Source organism: Passer montanus, unplaced genomic scaffold (genome assembly GCF_014805655.1).
Source record: "Passer montanus isolate IOZ18808 unplaced genomic scaffold, ASM1480565v1 scaffold16, whole genome shotgun sequence".
Lineage (NCBI taxonomy): Eukaryota > Metazoa > Chordata > Aves > Passeriformes > Passeridae > Passer > Passer montanus.
This window is the reverse complement of record NW_024363160.1, coordinates 8,390,740-8,410,168: the sequence shown is the minus strand read 5'-3', so window position 1 is coordinate 8,410,168 and position 19,429 is coordinate 8,390,740. Positions and strand designations below refer to the sequence as shown.

Sequence of the window (19,429 nt, the reverse complement as noted above, 5' to 3'; positions counted from 1 at the left end):
GCAAGAGTTCTTTTTATGGTTGTATTCAAGCAGGTCAAGATTGCCATACTGCTAGCACTAATGTCTTTCTTTTTACTGTTTTTCCCCTGCTCTGCAGCTATTTTCAAGCCCCGTGTACTCTGAGGGCATGCCAAGGTAGAAGCAAACGATTTGCAATTATTGCCAGCGGCAACATTAATTTTGCATTCCCATCACTTCAAAAACACAGGGGAGCAAAAAGAGATAACGGAAAGACAAGAAACTTGTCAGGGTGGAGATTTGAAACGTGCCTGGGATCAGTGGAGGCCCTGCAGAAGGTGAGGGAGAGCAGCCCCAGCTCCTGCAGCCCCAGGGAACACTCGCAGAGGTGCAGGAGCAGCCCAATCCCAGTGTCCCCATGGCCCTGGTCCCACCTCCCTCTGCCTCCTGCCAAACTAAACATCCATCTCTTAGGAGCTGCATTAAAATTAGAAGCTGAAGTTGTAGCAATGGAAGGACACTTTGCTTTCTTGCCTAGCATGCCCTATTCAAAAACCCACTCTGTCCATACCTAGGGCATCACATGGAATTAATTCAAACAGGCTCAGGAGCAGGTTTTTGATGGACACAGCCTATCCAATATCTGACAAAGTCATAAAATCAGGGAACAGCAGCTTTCAAGCACTGTCACTCTTTCAAAGGCTGAATTTGGAACTGAAGCTGAAGATTGAAGAGTAGAAATCCTCCTTCCCTTATTGTGCCAATTCATTAAAATCACACACTCACGGAAATTCTCCATAGAGAAACTATCACTGAACTATTATTAAAATCTTCTTGAACTATTAATACAATCTCTGGGAGTTTTAATCCACCTTGGGAACTGATTATGAAAGTGCACAGGCCTGAAGATGCTGTTTTTATCCTCACTTTACATGACATTTCACTTTAAACTGTTTTGTTTATGACAGATAACTTTCTGAATCTGGGGGCAATTATTTTCTTTCCAGGGGAATTGTTTTTGGATTTGTAGTAAACTGTTAAGTATGGTTGAGATAAAAGTTCACTGGGGTATGTGCTTGGCTTTCTGATTAGATAGGGTAAAGGTTACGAAAGCATTTTAAAAATTCTTATTTCTCAAAATTCAGATGTTCTGTAACCTAGGAATGTGCTGTAGTATGGATTTTGAGCTCAGGTCTTTTGTCTATGATGTCAATTCATGTAGTTTGAAAGGAATGACCTTGAGCATCAAGTTGGATTCATTCCTATTTTTCATGTTCCAAAGACAGCTTTACATTCCCAACACACTTTGGTGTGAGGAGATACTGGAAAGTCATGCAGATTTTTAGCTTTCAGGCAGTTCCAAACAGCACCATAGGAAAGGTTTCTGATGCATACTTGTGCCAAAAGAAATAGGTGTTGTCATGGCAAGAACAGGCAGAAAGAAAGAACAATTGTCTCTAATCAACCCCATAGCTTCCAAGCATCCCTCCTAAGCTATTTAATGGAATATTATGAACCAAAATCTTTAAGTTCTAGGCTCAGTTCAAAAATTTTTTCTGCACAGGAGGTCTCAGCTGAGCAGAGACGGGAAATGATGATCCCCATGACATTTTGCTCTGACCTGCAAGCTTGGACACCCTTCTTCTGTCTAAAACTAAAGATGTATTGAAGCCTGCATGGATTTGGGGGGTCTGTTGGAGCTCCACTGTGTTCATTGCTTTCTCTTTAGGCATGATAAAAGGGAGAATAACTGAAAACAACAAAGAAACAAATATATAAAGCAAAACAAAGACAAATCAGGCAAAAGAATATGCCCATCAACGGCCCCATTTTCCTTAAATCAACTCAGACTCTGTGTTTGGATGATTTTCTCTGTCTCAGTTTGCCTATACTGCTCTATACATTCCTTATTTTAGATCAATTTACTTCCCAGTGATGAAGGCCTGGTCTGACTATGGAGTGAGCCAGCTGTCCAAGAAGCCAGCTGTCCTTAAGTGTGGATTGAGAACTGGCTCAAAGGCAGATCCCAGAGGGCCATAATTAGTCTCATAGGGTCAAGCTGGGGTCCTGTTACTAATGGTGCCCCACAAGGTTCAGTTTAACTTACTCATCAATGACTTTAATGTAGAGGCAGATGCCTCCTCAGCAAGTGCAATAGGGCAAGAGGGAATGGGTAAAAACTGATGCATGGGAAGTTCCATGCATGGAACATGAGGAAGAACTTCTTTACTGTGCTCTGGTGTGAGCACTGGGACAGCCTGCCCAGAGAGGTTGTGGAGTCTCCCGCACTGGAGATACCCAAGAGTGGTCTGGACACAGTCCTCTGCCATGTACTCTGGGATGACCCTGCTTGAGCAGGGAGTTTGGACCTGATGGCTGTGATCCCTTCCAGCCAGATCCATTCTGTGATTCTGATTCCTTGCTATTGCTTAGGAGCAGGCTAGCTTGATTAGGACTGGATTGGATGCATTTATTTACACTGTAATTTCATAGCTGAGCTATGTGCTTATGTGTCCAGCCTTGTTTTCAGAAGAGAAGAGAGTAGTGCCCAAAAAATAATTAGATCAATTATTGTGTACTATATTTCATTTATAACATTGGAATAAACCCCAAGTATATCCTCAGGATTGGGTATTTTTGACAAAGAATCAGGTTAAGAAAAGGCTCCATGATCCCAGAGTCCATTTCACAGTAGACCCCAAAAAATGTACCTCATTATAAAATACACCTTCCCAAGGAATCACAAGACAGGAGAAATCAAAAGAGAATTCCTAAAAGCAAAAGCTCTCCAGCAGAAAATCAATTTCAGCTACTTTCACCTTGCCCCAGGGAAAGCAGCAGAGACACTAAGTGGGGTGTGGGGAATGTCTCATACATCTTCCTGGAACTGCACAAGGCAGACCTCCAGACAGGAGCTTTCCTTTCCAAGACAGCTCTGCTCTAATTAGGGACTTCTACAAAATTAGTATGTTGCACTTCTAAACAGTTCTGGATGATTCCCATATCAAATTTCTTTGGGTTTGGTTTTTTTTTTCTGTTTTTTTTTCTTCTTCTTCTTAAAAAAAAAAAGGCCTTTGTTCTAATTGACAGCCTTACAAAAGCAGATGGACTGAGGGATGAAGGTCAAATTGAACTTAATGTGCTTAATAGGGCAAGGAACAAAGTTTAGGACAAAGTTACACACACACAAAATCGTGCTTTGGTTGTTGTTTTGTTTTTTTTTTCCTTACTGTCATGCTTCCTTTTCAAGGGTCTTTGTGCAATTTTGGGTGTACCTTCAAAATTAAAAGAAAGCAATTGCCTCTAAATAAAATTGCTATATTAAGGGCTTTCCTATAACACAGATGTGTGAGATAGAAGCTAGTTTATAGACTCAACAATCTACATTGGGTGGACATAAAATTAATTTTCTATATAGGAAAGTGCAACCTGCTCCTTTTTTTTCTAGAGGAAGACTGCCAGCTTAAACCTCTGGCTGGTTCCTATAGTTCTCAGTATTTGGGCCTTTCTGGGTATTGTTAAAGCTGGTCAACATGTTCTAAAAAAGACACGTTCCCCCTTGAAAATGAAGACTGACTGATGTTTCTCACTAAAAATGATTAATATAATTTGTGCATTCCAGTAGCAAGGCAAAACAATTTTTCTTTTTCAGGTCAGTATAAATCTCTGTGTCTTGAAGTTATTCCCCTGCTTCCAGTCTTTAATTTCTTTACTTTCCTGTGCTTCAGACTCAGATTGGATTTTCTACACTGACATTAGCTGCTACAGTACAGCCTGGGAACAACTGTGACAATTTACCTTCAAAGAGCAAAGGTGTCAGAAACTTATAGATACAGCTTGTGGGATGGCAGCCAGCTTGACAAATATGGAATTAATAATAAATTAATTAATAAATAAAGGCAAATATGGAATGTTCTAGATTGTCTTAGGTTTGGTTTGGTTTTGGTTATTTTTAGAATAATCTGTGAAAAGCTCCAAATATTATAAGCTTCATTCCCATGTGTGAGGAAGGCAACTGAATTTGTGAATTTTGCATGAGATGGGCATTTTATGGATCTGGTCTGCTATAAAACAGAATTTAAGGTTATCATATGGTAGAAAATCTTTGGGCTTCACACTTCTGTCAGTCCATGTGTTTTGCTAGGTGGACTCAGACTCTGCAGCAATTTCTCAGCAGTCAGTTGAAGCCACTGCAACGTGCAGCACTGCAGCACTTTACCTCAGTCAGATCTGCATCCTAAACTCATGAAAAGCAGTGGAAATACTCTTCTTTATTGAAAATGAATACCCCAACAGGACATATGTCATCCTTAAAGAGAATTGTAGAATCATAGAACCACTGAACAGAATCATAGGGTTGGAAAGGATCTTAAAAGCCATCTAGTTCCAATCCCTCTGCCATGGCAGCCACTCATTAAATCACATTGCTCAGGACCCTATTAAACCTGGCCTTGACCACTTTCAGGGATAGGACATCCACAATTTATCTATTCCAGTTCCTCAGCACCCTCTAAGAAAAGAATTTCTTCCTAACATCTAGTCTAAACCAGCCTTCTTTTCATTAAAAACCTTGTCCTGTCACTGTCTGCCCGGATAAGAAGTCCCTCTCCCTCCTTTTTATAAGCCTCCCTGAGGTACTGGAAGGCTGCAATGAGGTCTCCCCAGAGCCTTCCTTCCCAAGGCTGAACAACCCCAACTCTCTCAGCCTGTTTTTGTAGGAAAGCCCTCTATTCCTCTGATCATGTTTTTAGCCCTCCTCTGGACTCACACTAACAGGTTGATGTCTTTCATGGGCTAAGGACCCCAGACCAGATAGGGTCTCAAAAGTTCAATTCATCATTTACTGGAATTTAAAATGGGATCACCTGTGATGTTACACTGCTTGTCCTCCTGTGTGCTGGCCTGATTACCCAATAGTCCTTCACAGTATATCCAATATGCAGATTTGTAATGATTTCAGATCTACTGACCTGTCTGAAGTGGAAGTGGCTTATTTTGCTGTATAGCAAAATAAAAATATATCACTTAATGCCTGAGGTTGCTCACAAACTAGAGTAACCTAGTATGGTTTTAGATGACAGCCTGGGTGAACCACAGCTAAAGAGTATGGAGAGTCCTGATGATCTGCCCTGGGCTGCAGGAGGTGGTGTATGCATACATATTGCTAAATCCAGGGGAAAAATTGACCTTGAAGCAACACAGAAGCTGTGCAGAGCAGGTGTATAAGGGGATTTTTTCATATCATCTCACAAATCTCACCAGCTGTGCTCAATCTCTGATGCTCGGGAGGAAGGCAAGAGAGAGCCCCGGGACACCCTGTGCTAATTGCGGAGGGAAGGAACCTGCCTGGGTCCCAGAGCCAAAGCCCTGAAGGAAGAGACCTGATTATACTCTGCTTCTCCTGCTGGGCTGTAGGGGTTAGGAGCACACACAGGATGAGGACGGCTTCATCAGAATCTCCCTTCACAGCGGAGAGACAGGCTCCTCTCCTCCCCTTGGAAGCGTATTTGCACACAGCAGCAGCGCTCGTCCCATTATTTATGCCACTGGAAAAAAAAAAAAAATCCTAGGCTCTTCCTTGACTGGCGTTTGCTAGATAAGACCGCAGGTACAAAATACCCTTCACAGTGTGCAATAACCTTTAAAGACTGGCCAGGAGCCGCCTCCTGTTGTCTCAGAAGAGGCAGGTGGAGCAGGGTAGGATGCTGCGGGGAGCGCCCCGCCTGCGGGACGCTACCTGCATGTTAATGCCCGGGGCGTTCGCGCTGAGCCCGGCAGCGGCTCCCGCAGTTTCCATGGTGCTGTCGTGGTGCGCTCTCCCCGCACCTTCACTTATCAGCATTTCCCACCCATCCTCCTCCCTGTAATATGCTGCTTGCTCACCCCGAAAGGTCAGCCATTGTAATGATGATTTTAGCAGGGGGAGGCAGGGAGGCCGAAGGGTGAAAAGGTGAGCTCCGAGCAGCGCTGTGCGTGGGAACCGGGGGCTCGCCTGGCGCTGCACAATGAGAAATGAGAAAGCTTCCCCTCGAGGGAGCGGCACTCATCCAGCCCCTCTCGCTTCCCAGGCCGGCCGAGTCAGATGCCCTGACGGAGTTAAAAAATGTTCATGAGAAGTGGCTGGAGACCCGACTTTAAATCTTCAGCATCTCCTCGGCAATTGATGTGTCAGTGTGTGGAGGGGCGAGGGACTGCCTCTGTCCACAGAGGAAATTGATACAAACGCTTACAGGGATCTTTTTTTGTTTTTCCATTTTCCTCCTGCCCCCTCCCAGTGCTCGTTTGCAGATGGAAAGAGACGGATTTTTCCTGCGACTTTCATCCTATTGACTGCCGGAGTAAAGCACTGCATCTCTTAACTGCCTTCCTTTCTTTCTTTCTATAGGACAGCTTTCCTGCACGTTTTGGAGGAGTCCATTTTGTCAATCAGCCCTGGTACATCCATGCCCTGTACACGCTAATCAAACCATTCCTCAAAGACAAGACAAGGAAAAGGGTAACCAGATGGTAGATGGGGGTGGGGATGGGGAGGAAACTGCAGACCTGGATTTTCCAAATGGCTGCCTGTTTTCTTTTCTAGTTTTTTTCTCTTCATTTTCCATATGGTATAAGAGAATTGCTGCTGTTATTAAAAATTAGAATTTGGAATGGTCTGGATTGAATCAATAGCTCAGTCAGGGACCAGAAATTTTTTATCACCAACAAAGCATGGATACATTTTACTGGGACATGCTCAGGGATAGAAAGAATTGGCAGTGTGAAGGGACTACCAGGCCTGGCTGAAGTTACTTGCAAGTGAGGGAAAATTCAGTTCAACTCTTTTTGTAGGAGTAAAAATTCATATTACATTCCTTCAGCAGAGTGACTGTTTTCACATGATGGTAACTCTCTTGCTTCCACCAAAAGTACCCATGCCTGAAGGCTGTTTGCTCACACTGCAGAAGAGGCAGATCCTATCCACTGAAACCCAAGTGAATTGGTGGTTCTGCAGCCATCCTAGCTATTTGCTCTCTGCAGTATGTCAAACAACAGCTGAAAAATCCCTCAGGAGACCCCAGAGCCCACCCTGAGCTGGGTCTTACTAGGCAGGAAATGGATGGGACCCACCTGAAAGCAAAGAAGGATTAGAGAAACAAGTGTTGCTGAAGCAGCACTGAGTGGTGGCACAGCCTGATACACCCCTGGAAATGTCTGTCCTGGGGTGCAGGGCTAGTGGCCCTCTCAGATGCTGAAGTCCTACTCTTTCAGTAAGCTGCTTTCAGTAAGTAAGTAAGCTTTCAGTAAGCTCCACTGTCACCCTTTTCTTCTCACTGCTCTTCATGTAAGCCTCTATCCTCTTGCAGTAGCAATAATCAGTCATAATTCCTGACTTCTGCTTCTCCTGATCTGGTATTAAGAAATTGTCATGTGCCAAACGAAACATGAGTTTACAGAAGTGTTAGTAGTGCCAGCCTAATTCGTCAGCTGCCCACCCTGAAGTTAATCCCCCTCTTCTGCCAATTGAGTAAGCCCTGAGAGCTTTTGAAATTCCCACCTGAAACTGCAGTGTCAACTAATGACGCTACACACCTCATTAGTGCCGCTATAATTGTACTTAATGAAGTAAGGAGTCGGTGATGACTTTGAACTTTCTTTTTTATTTGTTAAAGATCTTTCTTCACGGTAACAACCTGAACAGCCTTCACCAGCTAATACACCCTGAATGCCTGCCCTCTGAGTTTGGGGGGACTCTGCCCCCCTATGACATGGGGACGTGGGCTCGGACGCTGCTGGGTCCCGACTACAGCGATGAGAACGAGTACACCCACACCTCCTACAACGCCATGCACGTCAAGCACGCCTCCTCCAACCTGGAGCGGGACGCCTCGCCCAAACCCATGAAAAGGTTGGTATCGCCTTCAAAATCAGCTCTTTTTTGGCTCTCTGAACAGGTTCGCCGTAAATCTCACAGGAAGGGCTCATCTGGCTGGAGGAGAGGCTGTAATTTGGCAAACGTTGATGGTGAGGAGCACTTCACTCTGGGCTGTGCTCGTGGTGTGGTGGGAGGAAGGAAGCCTCTTGGTGGAACCATAATTACTTGTCTGATTACTGTGCACGAAAATGAGGGGAAATTAATGAGCCCCTGCACAGAGCACTACAGAAGGTACATCAGGGTGAGATGCTGTCCTGCACGGTGCACCGCACCCAGCAGCACCACTTCAGCACTGGTCCCTATTCCTTGCCGCTGTTCTGCTGCTGCTGACCCGCTTGCTATTGATGAGGGATTTACCTCCTTGAAAAAGCAGCTTTTGTACGATGAGCACCACTGCCCTCTAAAGGGAAAAGGAGTTGGTTTTCTCCCTCTGCTTCTGCTCCCACTTGCTCTGCAAAGCCCTGCAAAGGCAGTTGCAGAGCTGCTCTTTTAAATGCTCTGATTTTAGTTCTATTGATTGTGCATTCAGCTCTGAATGCTCAAAATGACACCTCTGGAGCCTGTTACCCTCAGTAGTTTGGACTGATTGTGGGGATGGGGTCAGGAAGTCGGATACCTGGCACAGAGCTGTGGGTGGTATGGCTCAGCCAGCAGCAGCTGCAGTGAGCCATGGCCGTGTAGGCTCCCCTGTGTGACTGTAACATCTGCACTTTCCTCACCCTTGGCATCCCCCTCCATGAAGCTGCTTTCCATGCAGATCGCAGTGATGCTTTCCTCGCTGCTGCCACTTGATGAGCGCGGTGCTCACAGGCACGGCGTCACTCTCCGTGACAGGGAGCGGCCATCAGTTTGTCACAGCAAAACCAAAGCTGACAACACAGACAGGCCATAATGTCATGCAATTAATTTTGAAAGTCTTTCATCTTCAGAGGAAAAAGAAATGCGTTCTTGATTCACAGCTCCCTTCCAGGTCAGAGGGATGCCACGCAGCTGTGTCTGCAGAGTGAGGCCTCGTGCTGGAAACACTAACACTTATGACTGACTGCAAGAGCTCACAGGGCCACAGGACTTTCAGGTTATGAGCCTGCAGCCCTGTCATCAAGAGGGGTGGCCACCTGCCTTGTCAGCAGTTCTCACTCCTGACCACTAACCCAGGCTGGGACCCAGCATGAGCTTACAAAGCCTGCTCCAGAGAGTTGAATTTAAACCAATTTATTTTTAATAAATACTGTCAGTGAAACACACTGAATTACTTTAGAAAAATAATAAATATTTCATTATTAATAAAATATATCCCCATTTACGTAGCTTTATAGAAGGAAATCTGCAGATTTTTAAAGCTCCAAATATGTTGAGAGCTTTTCACAGGTGAATCTTTGCTGAGGATCTGATCCTTGGCTGCAAAGAAGGGAGGGTCTTATTGTGCCCTCAGGGGAAAACCTCAGCTTGAAAATTAGTTCAGTGCCAGAAAACCCTGCCTTGAGGCAAAGCCTTCTTTTATAATCTGTTCACTAATAAAAAAGTGCACTAATACAAATACGAGGAGGGGATGAATCTAATTTGTCATGTTGCCTCTGGGCAGACTAGATCTAACTTTTAGCCTAATTTCGTTACTCGGCGGTTAAGTCAACCATCTGATCTTGCACCCCGTGGTCACTACTTGCTGTTAAAGGTGAAAAGTTCACAGCTTCAACAGATTTTCTCCTATGAGCATTTGCTTTGATTCTTCTTCTCCTGAAATTATGGTTTGGCCCAATCAGAGGTAAAAGCCTATGTTCAGAAAGCATTATTGTGTGCTTTATTAGATTTTTTTTTTACCAGATTTATATCTAAGGCATCTTAAAAGGTCTCCAGACTTCTACCAGCATTACCTGTCTTTATATATCTCCCCTCCTTGCCTCTTTAGGTTCATATATCTCTAACAGAATGTGAAATTCAGGCTATGACTGAGATTTCTGGATACTCCAGAGAGTTTTGCACTAGGTGTAGGCGATCTTCTAACATTATTTCTCATCTTAAATATAACTCCCTCCACCATTGTTCTATCATTTCTTTCCCTTATTAGAGCAATTTCAGTTTTATTGAAAATATATCCTCTGGTCCTCCTTTCCTGGCATACACTCTTAGGTAATGTGTTAATTTTATGGGTTTTTCCTGATGAAATGATTGGTTTAACAAAAAATAAAGGTAAAGGTCACTGACTTTTTCTTTAGCAATCATGTTCCACTGAAAGGAGCAAATATGCAAAGACTGAGCCTTCTTAGGCATCTGCAATTTAAGGCTGAAAAGCCTGAGCAATTATGGGACCTTTCCTCTCTTGACTCCCCAGACATCACTGCAGGTTCACCTGCCCAGTAACCAGCTGCAGGGGAGGGCAGTGCTTATGAGACTTGGCTTTACCCGGGAAGCTGAAACTACAGGGGTTGTTCCCAGCTGTGTGAGTGTGCTGCTGTGTGACAAGGTGCAGAGCTGCAGCCCCTCCTGGCTCTGTGGCCACTTGCTGTAAAGACATGCAAGCCCATCCTCGCTAAAGCTGCTGCTGGACCAGAGGAGTGTTGAAGCACCTGGAATGTTTGAGCTCAGTGCTGCTATAACAGGAGTACACTGTGCACTGTGACCACAGAGAAGTGTCCTTGTGAAATGAAATGCCACCATTCTCTACACCTGGTGAGAAGCTCACCCTTGACACCTTCTCCAAAAATAGTGTCTCTCAATTTTAGTAGCAGAGAGGCTGAGGAATCAAGGTATGAATTACAGATCTGAAGAAAATTGCCAGGAAATGGAATCAGAGAATGACTGACCAAAATACTGTGGTAGCCATGTAACCCATATTAACAAATGAATGCAGAGTGGGGGAAGGAGGCTATTTTCAAGATGTGCCTGAGACCAAACTGAGAACTAAAATAAATCTCCAAATGCAGGCCAGGAAAAAAATGAGACATCAAGCAGCAGTAAGAGATGCTGAAGCTGGAGCAGGTACCTGTGTGTAAGTCAGCTTTAGGACTGGCAGCAGTGCTTTGGCTCCTGTCACCACAGCAGGTGCACTTAAATTGAAACAAGTTGACCTGAGAACGCTGGGGAGGATGAGGAAAGCAAAGACCACATTTTTTCCAGCAAGAAGCTATAGAAGACAGTGGATTTTTTAGCTTCAGAGAGAAAAGGTTGAAATGGATTTGAAGGGAATAAAATCTGCGGAGACAGAACAAATATTTGAGAAAAAGGACAATTTAGGCATTAGGCGTGAGATCAAATGGGTACAAGTTGATCAAAGTATACCTTGGCTGCAAATCAGGGTTGGTTTGCTAGCCATCAGAGGCCAGAAACAGTGTGCCAGTATGACAATCTGACTGACACAGGAGTGAAAGACTAATGTGAAGGGGCTACAGGAGATTAAACTTGCATAGCAAAGTCTCATTAGATTCCAGCTTCTGCTCCATTTAACAGCAATGGAACCAGAATGTTATCTTCCTCCCAGTCACAGGCAGGGATGGTTTTCCCAGTGACTTGCACAAGATTTGTTCTCAAGAAAGAGTCCCTGTTGACTTCAGAGAATGGAGGTGTTGTAGATGGGGAAAAGATTGAAAATCCTCTTAGAGAAAGACTGCCACTGACTCCAGTCAGTGACATAATCTTGCAAATTTTCAGATTTCATGAGTGTCTATAATATGGAAAATCTTTAATGAAAACCATTTCAATTTTTCCACCAGTGGCCACATGAAGTCCCACTGGAGCAAAACCAAACTAGTGGAAATGGCACTCCCATCTGCAGTATTATCTGGGATCCCAAGTACTGTATGAACAGATGGGAAACAAAGCAAAACAGCTGATGACTCCACATAATGAGTCTTAATTACTGGGGGGGAGGGGGAGCAACAATAATAAAAATCCATTCAGAATGTCTGTTTATTGAGATTCAGCTCAGTGAAGTCTGAAATGTGCAAGGTAGTAAACATGCAAACCAGCATTAATACAGCAAACTTAGTTTAATCTGAGAGCCTGGCTGCATCCATTAGACAGTCCTGGGAGCAGCAATGGCAACAGGCCCTTCCTCTGTCTTAGGCCATCTCTTCTGAAGGGTCTGCATCCATCCAGGAATCCAGTCACTTAAGAATTTTGGGATTTCAGAATAATGTAAATGGTGCAAAATTTGGAGCACAGGGAAGAATATCACCTCCCTTTCAGCTGTGGCCCAGTTTTCTATGATCTCTGATGGTCAGAAAGGGGTCTTTAGTCAACAGGGAGTTCACACTAAAGCAAAGCATTTGCCTGAGGCATTCATGCTGGCTTTTGTTGATGAAGTGTTGTTTTTAGGAGCAGCTGGAGGTTTTATCTGGGTATGCAGTTTTACATTTATGGTGGATGGTTAAGCCTAGCAGTTAAAGAGTCAGAGACTGCTCTCAGCATATGACTGTGCCAATAGGGCACAATTTTTTAACTCCATTCTCCCAACAGCAGGAGATCTATGTCTGTAGCTATTTGGGTACCTAAAAGCAGTGGGTGAGCACCCCCAGGTGAAGGGATGGATTCAGTGACTGGGGAAGATGTGAAAGAGCTCTGTTCTTTGAAGTTTCCTTTATTCTCCAGTGTCACCCTTGCTCTTACACTCAGGTCCAGCAGAAACAAGTAAGCTGTGGCAGCATGTTCCCTCTCTGTGACTCACTTTTCTTTACAAGAACTGCCCTTCTTCAGCGGTATCTGGGTCACTTCTTGATGTCTGAACTTGCTCTTCAATCCAAGTGACTAAGACTCTTCTCTGCCTTTGCTTGTTCCCTGCACAGGCACCAAGCACAGCCTGGGAGCTGAAAGTTCCTTCTCTGCCCTCCCAGGCATCAAAAGAGCTTTTAACCTGCTGCCAGTGCAAACAGGTTTGAAAATTAAAAATTGCCTTGCAGAGAAATAAAATTTTACCTAACAACTACATATATATTCTGGCTAAACAACCTGTGTTGTTTAATCAAACTTTTTAAATCAAAATATAATTAATGATGAATTTATTCAAATTTGAGGTTAAAAATTATTCTTAGGATAACATGGGTTACAAGAGCATTACTAGCACTTATCAAGCTTATCAAAGACTCTGTAAGTTTAGAGTTAGGGTAAAACTTTTAAAGTAGGGCCAAGTACACTAATTATGAACATGTACAATCTGTGCATTATGTTTTTCTACTGTAAAATAAAAACTTAAAGAATCATAGAACTGTAGAATAATTGAGGTTGGGAAAAAAACTTTAAGATCATCAAGTCTAAGTTAATCCAAGCCCCATTAATCCTTGTGCCTAAGCACCACATCTACACATCTTCTAAATACCTCCAGGGAATGGTGTCTCCACCACTTCCCTGGGAAGCCTGTTCCAATGTTTACAATCCCTTCAGTAAATAAATTTTTTCCTAATATCTAATTTAAACCTCTCCTGGTAGAGTTTGAGGCTGTTTCCTAAAGGACTTGAGCACCCAAAGACTAGTGGTTCATCAAAAGCCCTCATATTATGCATTTTGGAAATGCAGGGGAAAAAGTCTGCTGGAATGCATTGCCCTATGATGTTGAGTTACAACATGTGGATTTTTATGTCCCAGATTAGAGTGAAAGGATTTTAAAGCACAAATGAGGGTTTAGCCATTATTGCCTCCTGATGTGTGTTTTCAAAAGCCCTGATATTCAAATGAACTCGCTGCTGAAACTAATTGCTGTTTCACAGAAATGGGATCCTGCTTCCAGAAAGAAGGATATTACAACTGGTCCGCACTAATGCCGACTGGAACAGCTTTAGAACCAAAAGGGGCCGTTCATGGGGGTGACTTATGTAAGGTTTTTATTTATTCAGACTTGTTTCTCCATATGCCCAGCTGGGCTCTGCAAGGCAGGCCTTTCTCGTTGTTATCCTTAGTGTGACCTTAATGTTCCTTCGCCATATGTTTCTGCTTTTATGGGTCATGTTTTATGCCGGTTCACAGTCAGCACCAATTTACTGCAGAAGTAGTAAAATACCAGCAAATAAAAATCAGTATGAAAATGTGTGAACACTTCCCACTGCCCATGGATGGCACCTGGGCTGCTCTGCTTGTAGCTGGGGCGCATTTCTTCTTGTGTTGGGGGAAAAGCTAAAAAACTTGTGATAAAACAACTCTGTAATACACAAGACCTACAACATAAGGCTTACATTCACTATATTATTATAAATTATTTCAAACAAAGGAGAATTTCTGAATGCTTCTGCAGAAGTGCTTCTCCCATACACACATGATGAATGAGAACACGTATTTGTAGTAAAGAAGGTGTCCCAGAGACATGCATCTCATGTAATATATGCATTATCTAGTAATAGAAAGTTATATATTCTGTTTAAAGTTTATAACTTTTAAACAAAACCCAGTGAATACATCAGAAAAAAATGGAAAGCAGCTGGTGGATCTGGCACATTAGCAGGTCCTAAGGAAGCTACAGGGGAGGTGTTGCAGAATATCCTCAGGAACTTGTAGCAAGAGAAGCCAAGTGACTTGGAAACCCACACCTGAACCAAGGACAGGAGGGATGGCTAGCTTGGTAGTGGGGATGCCCTGGGATGAGGCAGGAAATCAGTTGCTGTCTGGGGGCATTGACAGTGTGGGCTTCATTTCATCTGTTTGCAGCACTCAATTCCCACTGCATGGGTGCACAAACACAGGCTAGAGGTGAGAATGGTAGAACCAGTGCTGTTCAAGCTGCAAAAAATACTGTGTTGTAAATTATGTCTTCAACTGGCTATAAATTTGCCAAAAGTTTAGTAGTTTAGATTAGAGACATGACACTTAATAAAACAAATGGTTTTACACTGCTTATGTCTTTTGCTGTCCTGTGAAAAATCCGCCTACATCTGGCTGAGTTACAAGCCTTTGAAAGGGCAATTCACACATGCCCTGTAGAAACATATTTAATTTTAGCATTTAATGGCCCCACAGATTGCCTCATGCTTTTGCTTGGCCTCCCAGCATAAATAAACTTGTTCAGCTTGTGTCGATGGTTCAATGCTCACAATGTGCATCTCCTGCCTAGGCCGTGGGGTGTAGAAGGCTTTTGTAATTACAACTTTTCCTTGTGATCACAACTGTCTCTGCACTAGGCCAATCTATGGCATGGAGCCAGGATTTGGAAGACTGACACCTTTTGCTTGCAGTGTTTCATCCTCCCTGCTGTTGGCAGGAGAATTGGAGGGAAGAGGTGAACCCATCTCTGGGTACTGGAGACTTGGGTCACTGGGGTGGGAGCCACAAGGCAGACTGAAAGATGAGGTGGGCACAAAGGACTGGAAGCAGATGGACTAGGACACACACTTGTTGGGCAAACAAATGGCTGATGGAGACCAGGTTCAGTCTGTTGGGTACAACCCTTGAGGAGCAGACCCTGCTCTCCCTCTTCCCCTGAGCCGCTGTGTCAGCCTGGCAAGGAGCTTAAGCCAAACTTCACACAGACTGTGAGATTGCACATTGCTTATTTTCAACATGCCAAGCTATGGACTGTGGGGTCTAATTTCCAGAAATACTCAGCACTTGCTCGCAACAGAAATCCATGGGGCATGTGCTTTGAACACACAAGCTGCCACTTAAGGCTGAGGACTCTGCAAAATCAGACCTTCAGCACTGGGCACCCCACTGGAGGAATACTTGCACCCTAATATCACTGTGCTTCAGCTCTCCACATGCAAAATGAAAATCAAAAGAAAGCCAACTCTCACAGCCATGCTGTGGCAGAAAATGAATGAGCATTGAGGAGGCACACAAGTACTGCATTGACAAACTCCACAGAAAAGCTCAGGAGGGAATTAAAAAAGGCTATCTTCAGAGCAGGCTTGGGACTAATATGCAGCAAATGTGTCACAGAGCCACACGCTGAATCACCACAAGAAAGCAGAATAAAAAGCCACTTACTGGCACAGCACTGTGTATGCTGAGCACTGAGGGAGGAAAGAGCCCTCTGAGAAAGAACAGAGTGTGCTCCTGGAGCCAGGGTGCAACACACAGGTCTCAACACCCACACACACCTGGCCAAGTGCCTGCTGGTCCCACAATACATTTTAGTTTTTCCTGCTGCGGTGGTGCTTGACTTTCCACTCTAAATAGTACATCTGCAGGGTTGCTTTCATGCTGTAGTGCTGTTCTGAAGGACAGGAAACTTTTGATGTATGATGGGGAAGTAGAAAGACTGATCCCCTTTGCTCTTAGCACTCCGTCCTCCCTGTTATTGCCACACAGCAGTGAAGAGACTGTGACTCAGTGCCAAATCTGGTTGAGATGCTGAGAAATTGAGTCACTGGAATGGGAGCTAACAAAGGCAGACTGAAAGATGAGACAGGAGTAAAGCACTGGATTGTCTGGAAAAAGAAAGCTGTTGGGCTTGACAGAGAGCTTGGTAGGCAAGGAAATAGGGATAAAAAAAAGCAGGAAAAGCATGAGTGGTCATGACAAATGCATGTGTGTTCACGTGTGAATATTCATAAACTGTGAGAAGAAATCTTTTTCATCACCTAGCCTGAATTATTGTTTTAGATATCAAATTCTACATAATAGCTCTGCTGAATCTCATGTAAATTGGTGTTTGCTGTTGCAGGGTTGTCTTTGATCCCATGGCTAGGCTTACCATGTGATAGATGACATACTGGATTCCAGAGGACTAAGGGTCTTCCAGGAAATGCTAGCTGAAGCAGGTGCTCCAATTCCTTCTATGAGAAAAAAAAAAGCTTGTGGAAAACTCAGTCTATAGCAGAGAAAGGAAATGGACAGGAAATGGACAGGAAAAGCTCCCACCCATGCCTCTCCACTGCCCTGGACTGAGGCAAGCTCTTGAAACAGAAGCTCAGAACACTTAGGAGCAGGAGATATCGGGCAAATCCACACTGATGAAAAAAGACTGAGATGTGCACCCTAATTCCAAGGCTGATGGCACAGACCAACTCCTGTCCTCATTTCTCAGGGATAGCCCTTGCCAGAGGAGTCTGGCTGTGTTTGCCCTGCACATGCTCTGGTTCCATCTGGGTCTCAATGGCCTGAAGGCATGAGACTGTATGTGCTGTGTCACACACTTAAGCATTTCTGTATGTTTATACAATAAGCTGAGAACTCGTCATAGCCCATCAGAAACCTGTTTTTACAGCAAGTGCCAAAGGATACACACTGCATCCTTGGAGAGTGGGCTAAGGGACAGGTCAGGACTGGGTGCTCAGACAGCCAGGCCATGGTTAGAGTCAAATGTGGCACAGTGTCATTCCTATCCCTCTTTGTGCACACCCTGCAGTGAGCTGTGCTCAGGGCTTGTGTGGAGAGAAGCAGCTGTGGCCAGCTCTCAGGTACAAGGGGCATGGCAAGAACTGGTGGGTGAAGAGAGGATCAGGGCTTTTGTGCTGGGGGTCACTGCAGCAGTTGCCTCTAGTGATGCAGCTACTCTGAGACCTCTCACTAGGGTGTGCTCACTGCTGGGAAGAAAGATGGTCACTGCTGCCACAAAGTCAGCAGGGGGAAGGGCAGCAGCTTGGCACCGCTGTCCTGAGGGTTGAGCCTTGGCAGCAAGATGATGCTAGAGTTTCCATACTGCTCTTGTCCCTGACTCATCACGCCAGTGGATCATTGCCAGCCCAGCTGGGCCCCTAGACATTGGTGCTGCTGCTTCTTTTTGCAGTGCTGAGATTGATGTAACAAAGCTACCCCTCTGGGCAGGTCTCTGTGGCACAATACTCTGCTTAATACTGCACAATACTCTGTCTTAATGCAGAGCTGTGAGCCAACACCAGGTGTAGAAGCTGTAAAATTGCTTTGGCAAGAGATTTGAGCAGTGCTTGTGAGCCTGGGCAGAGAACCACATGCCATGGCTGCTGCGCTGGGATTGTGCACTGCTGAGCAGGGCTTGCTTCATCTGCCCACACCACCTGGGGAGCATTTCCTTTCCAAGCACCTTCAATAACAAAAGGGTACCTTTTGCCACAATCACTTCACACCTGTACATCTGCACTATTTCTGTGATACCAAGGAGAAAGCCTTGTTTATTCCAACACAGTGAAGCCATACACTTGAGTGAGGTGTGCTCTGAGGTGCTGCACCCACCTCTACAGTCTGATGGAGGGAGAAAGGCAGAGAGAAAAATGTCTCTCAGACCTTGTCAGCCAAACATTCATGAGTGTGATTAAAAAAAAATACTTACAATGTTCTGTAAAGGGAATGAATAATTGGGAGATGAGCAGCCCGAAGGTACTGGTGAAATCTGAATGGAATTTAAGGGAAATGAGCAGATGGGAGGCGAGAGGTAGAAAACAGAGTCACTCAATGTGATCTGCAGCGTGTCACTCTGAGAGCTTGAAGCCTCCTGAGCTTAGAGAAGAAAACATGCCAACCTCCTCTTTCCTTCACAAACCCCCTGAAAGGAAGCCCAGCACAAAGACGTCCTCACTCCTGTGGGCTGCAGCGCATCAGCATTCCTGTGAAGAAGAGCATAAAATGAGGGATCAGAGAATTGGAGGATATCTCTAAAGACAAACATGCTGTGATACACAGGCACTTACTGTTGGCTCAGCCCAGGATTTTGTACTGTGTTTTTTTACGGGAAACAAACCTGATACCCAACAAATATAATTCCTGTGAGCTGATTGACTGCAGCTACACTGAGAAGAGCCCTCTGAAAACAGCACAGCTAGGAGGTCTGCATCCAGTCTTCTTACATGGTTTTTGACTGAATTGGAGAGAATTGCATAAAAGTGGCCACACACATAAAGCCATCTGTTCTCTTAGACATTGATGTACATACCTATGCAGTGCTGTCATTTGAAATATATGGCCAGCCTGCTGGAGAAACAGCTGGGTATTGTTGATTTTCCAGACTTCCAAATATTCTTGCTGAACAGTAAAACAACCATGGGGGGTTTGATTGACGCTTTAAATGGACCACACTCAAATGGTACCTAGGGTTCAGAAGTGAGACTGAGAATTCATTCCTCTTTCCATTTTCATTTTTCTCTCCTAAGAAAGGTTACCTAGCCTTGGAATCTAGACTAGTAAAGTCTATGGGCATTAACTTGTCTTTTAATTACTTCAGATTTAGCTCCCAGTCCACTGTGATCACACGATCTTACAGGAGCTAAGTCTCCCACAGGGATCATGTTAAAGAAAGACAGGCACAGTGTCTGCCAGCTGAGAGCAGTGACCCTATCTGTGTGATACAAACAATTGTCTACTTGTGTTAAAATTTAAGTCAACCAGATTCTCCACAGCCAAGTATCTTTCAAACTGGTTACTGAGAATTTTTAGCTGAGAAAGGAAGGAAACTAGAAGGTTTTGAATTCACATATAATAATTTATAATTCCAGAGCTGCAGAACATCAGGACGAGTGTCACATTTCTAGTGACTACTGAAGGTAATATAGTGAAGGTGAATAATGAAGGTGTGAGGCAGTTGGGGCTATGATATGTAGGAAACATTGCCTCAAAAGTCATGAAATCTGTTCTCCCTAGTTTTAACAGATGAGAACGCATCAGAGCAGGGACTCGAATGTAGGTAACCCATAAATCATATGTTTATACCATATGTTTAGAACAAGTCAA

The 19,429-nt window shown here is 44.2% G+C and overlaps 1 protein-coding gene across 2 annotated transcripts in view; it reads left to right on the top strand.

Moving 5' to 3' along the window:
- CLVS1 (clavesin 1) overlaps positions 1-19,429 on the top strand; it is a 99,213-nt gene that overhangs the window by 73,412 nt on the left and 6,372 nt on the right. For both annotated transcript variants that reach the window (XM_039702993.1, XM_039702992.1), the window contains exons 4-5: positions 6,344-6,454; positions 7,608-7,843. In XM_039702993.1, the coding sequence (XP_039558927.1) occupies positions 6,344-6,454; positions 7,608-7,843 (347 nt within the window). The remainder of the gene's footprint in view (positions 1-6,343; positions 6,455-7,607; positions 7,844-19,429) is intronic.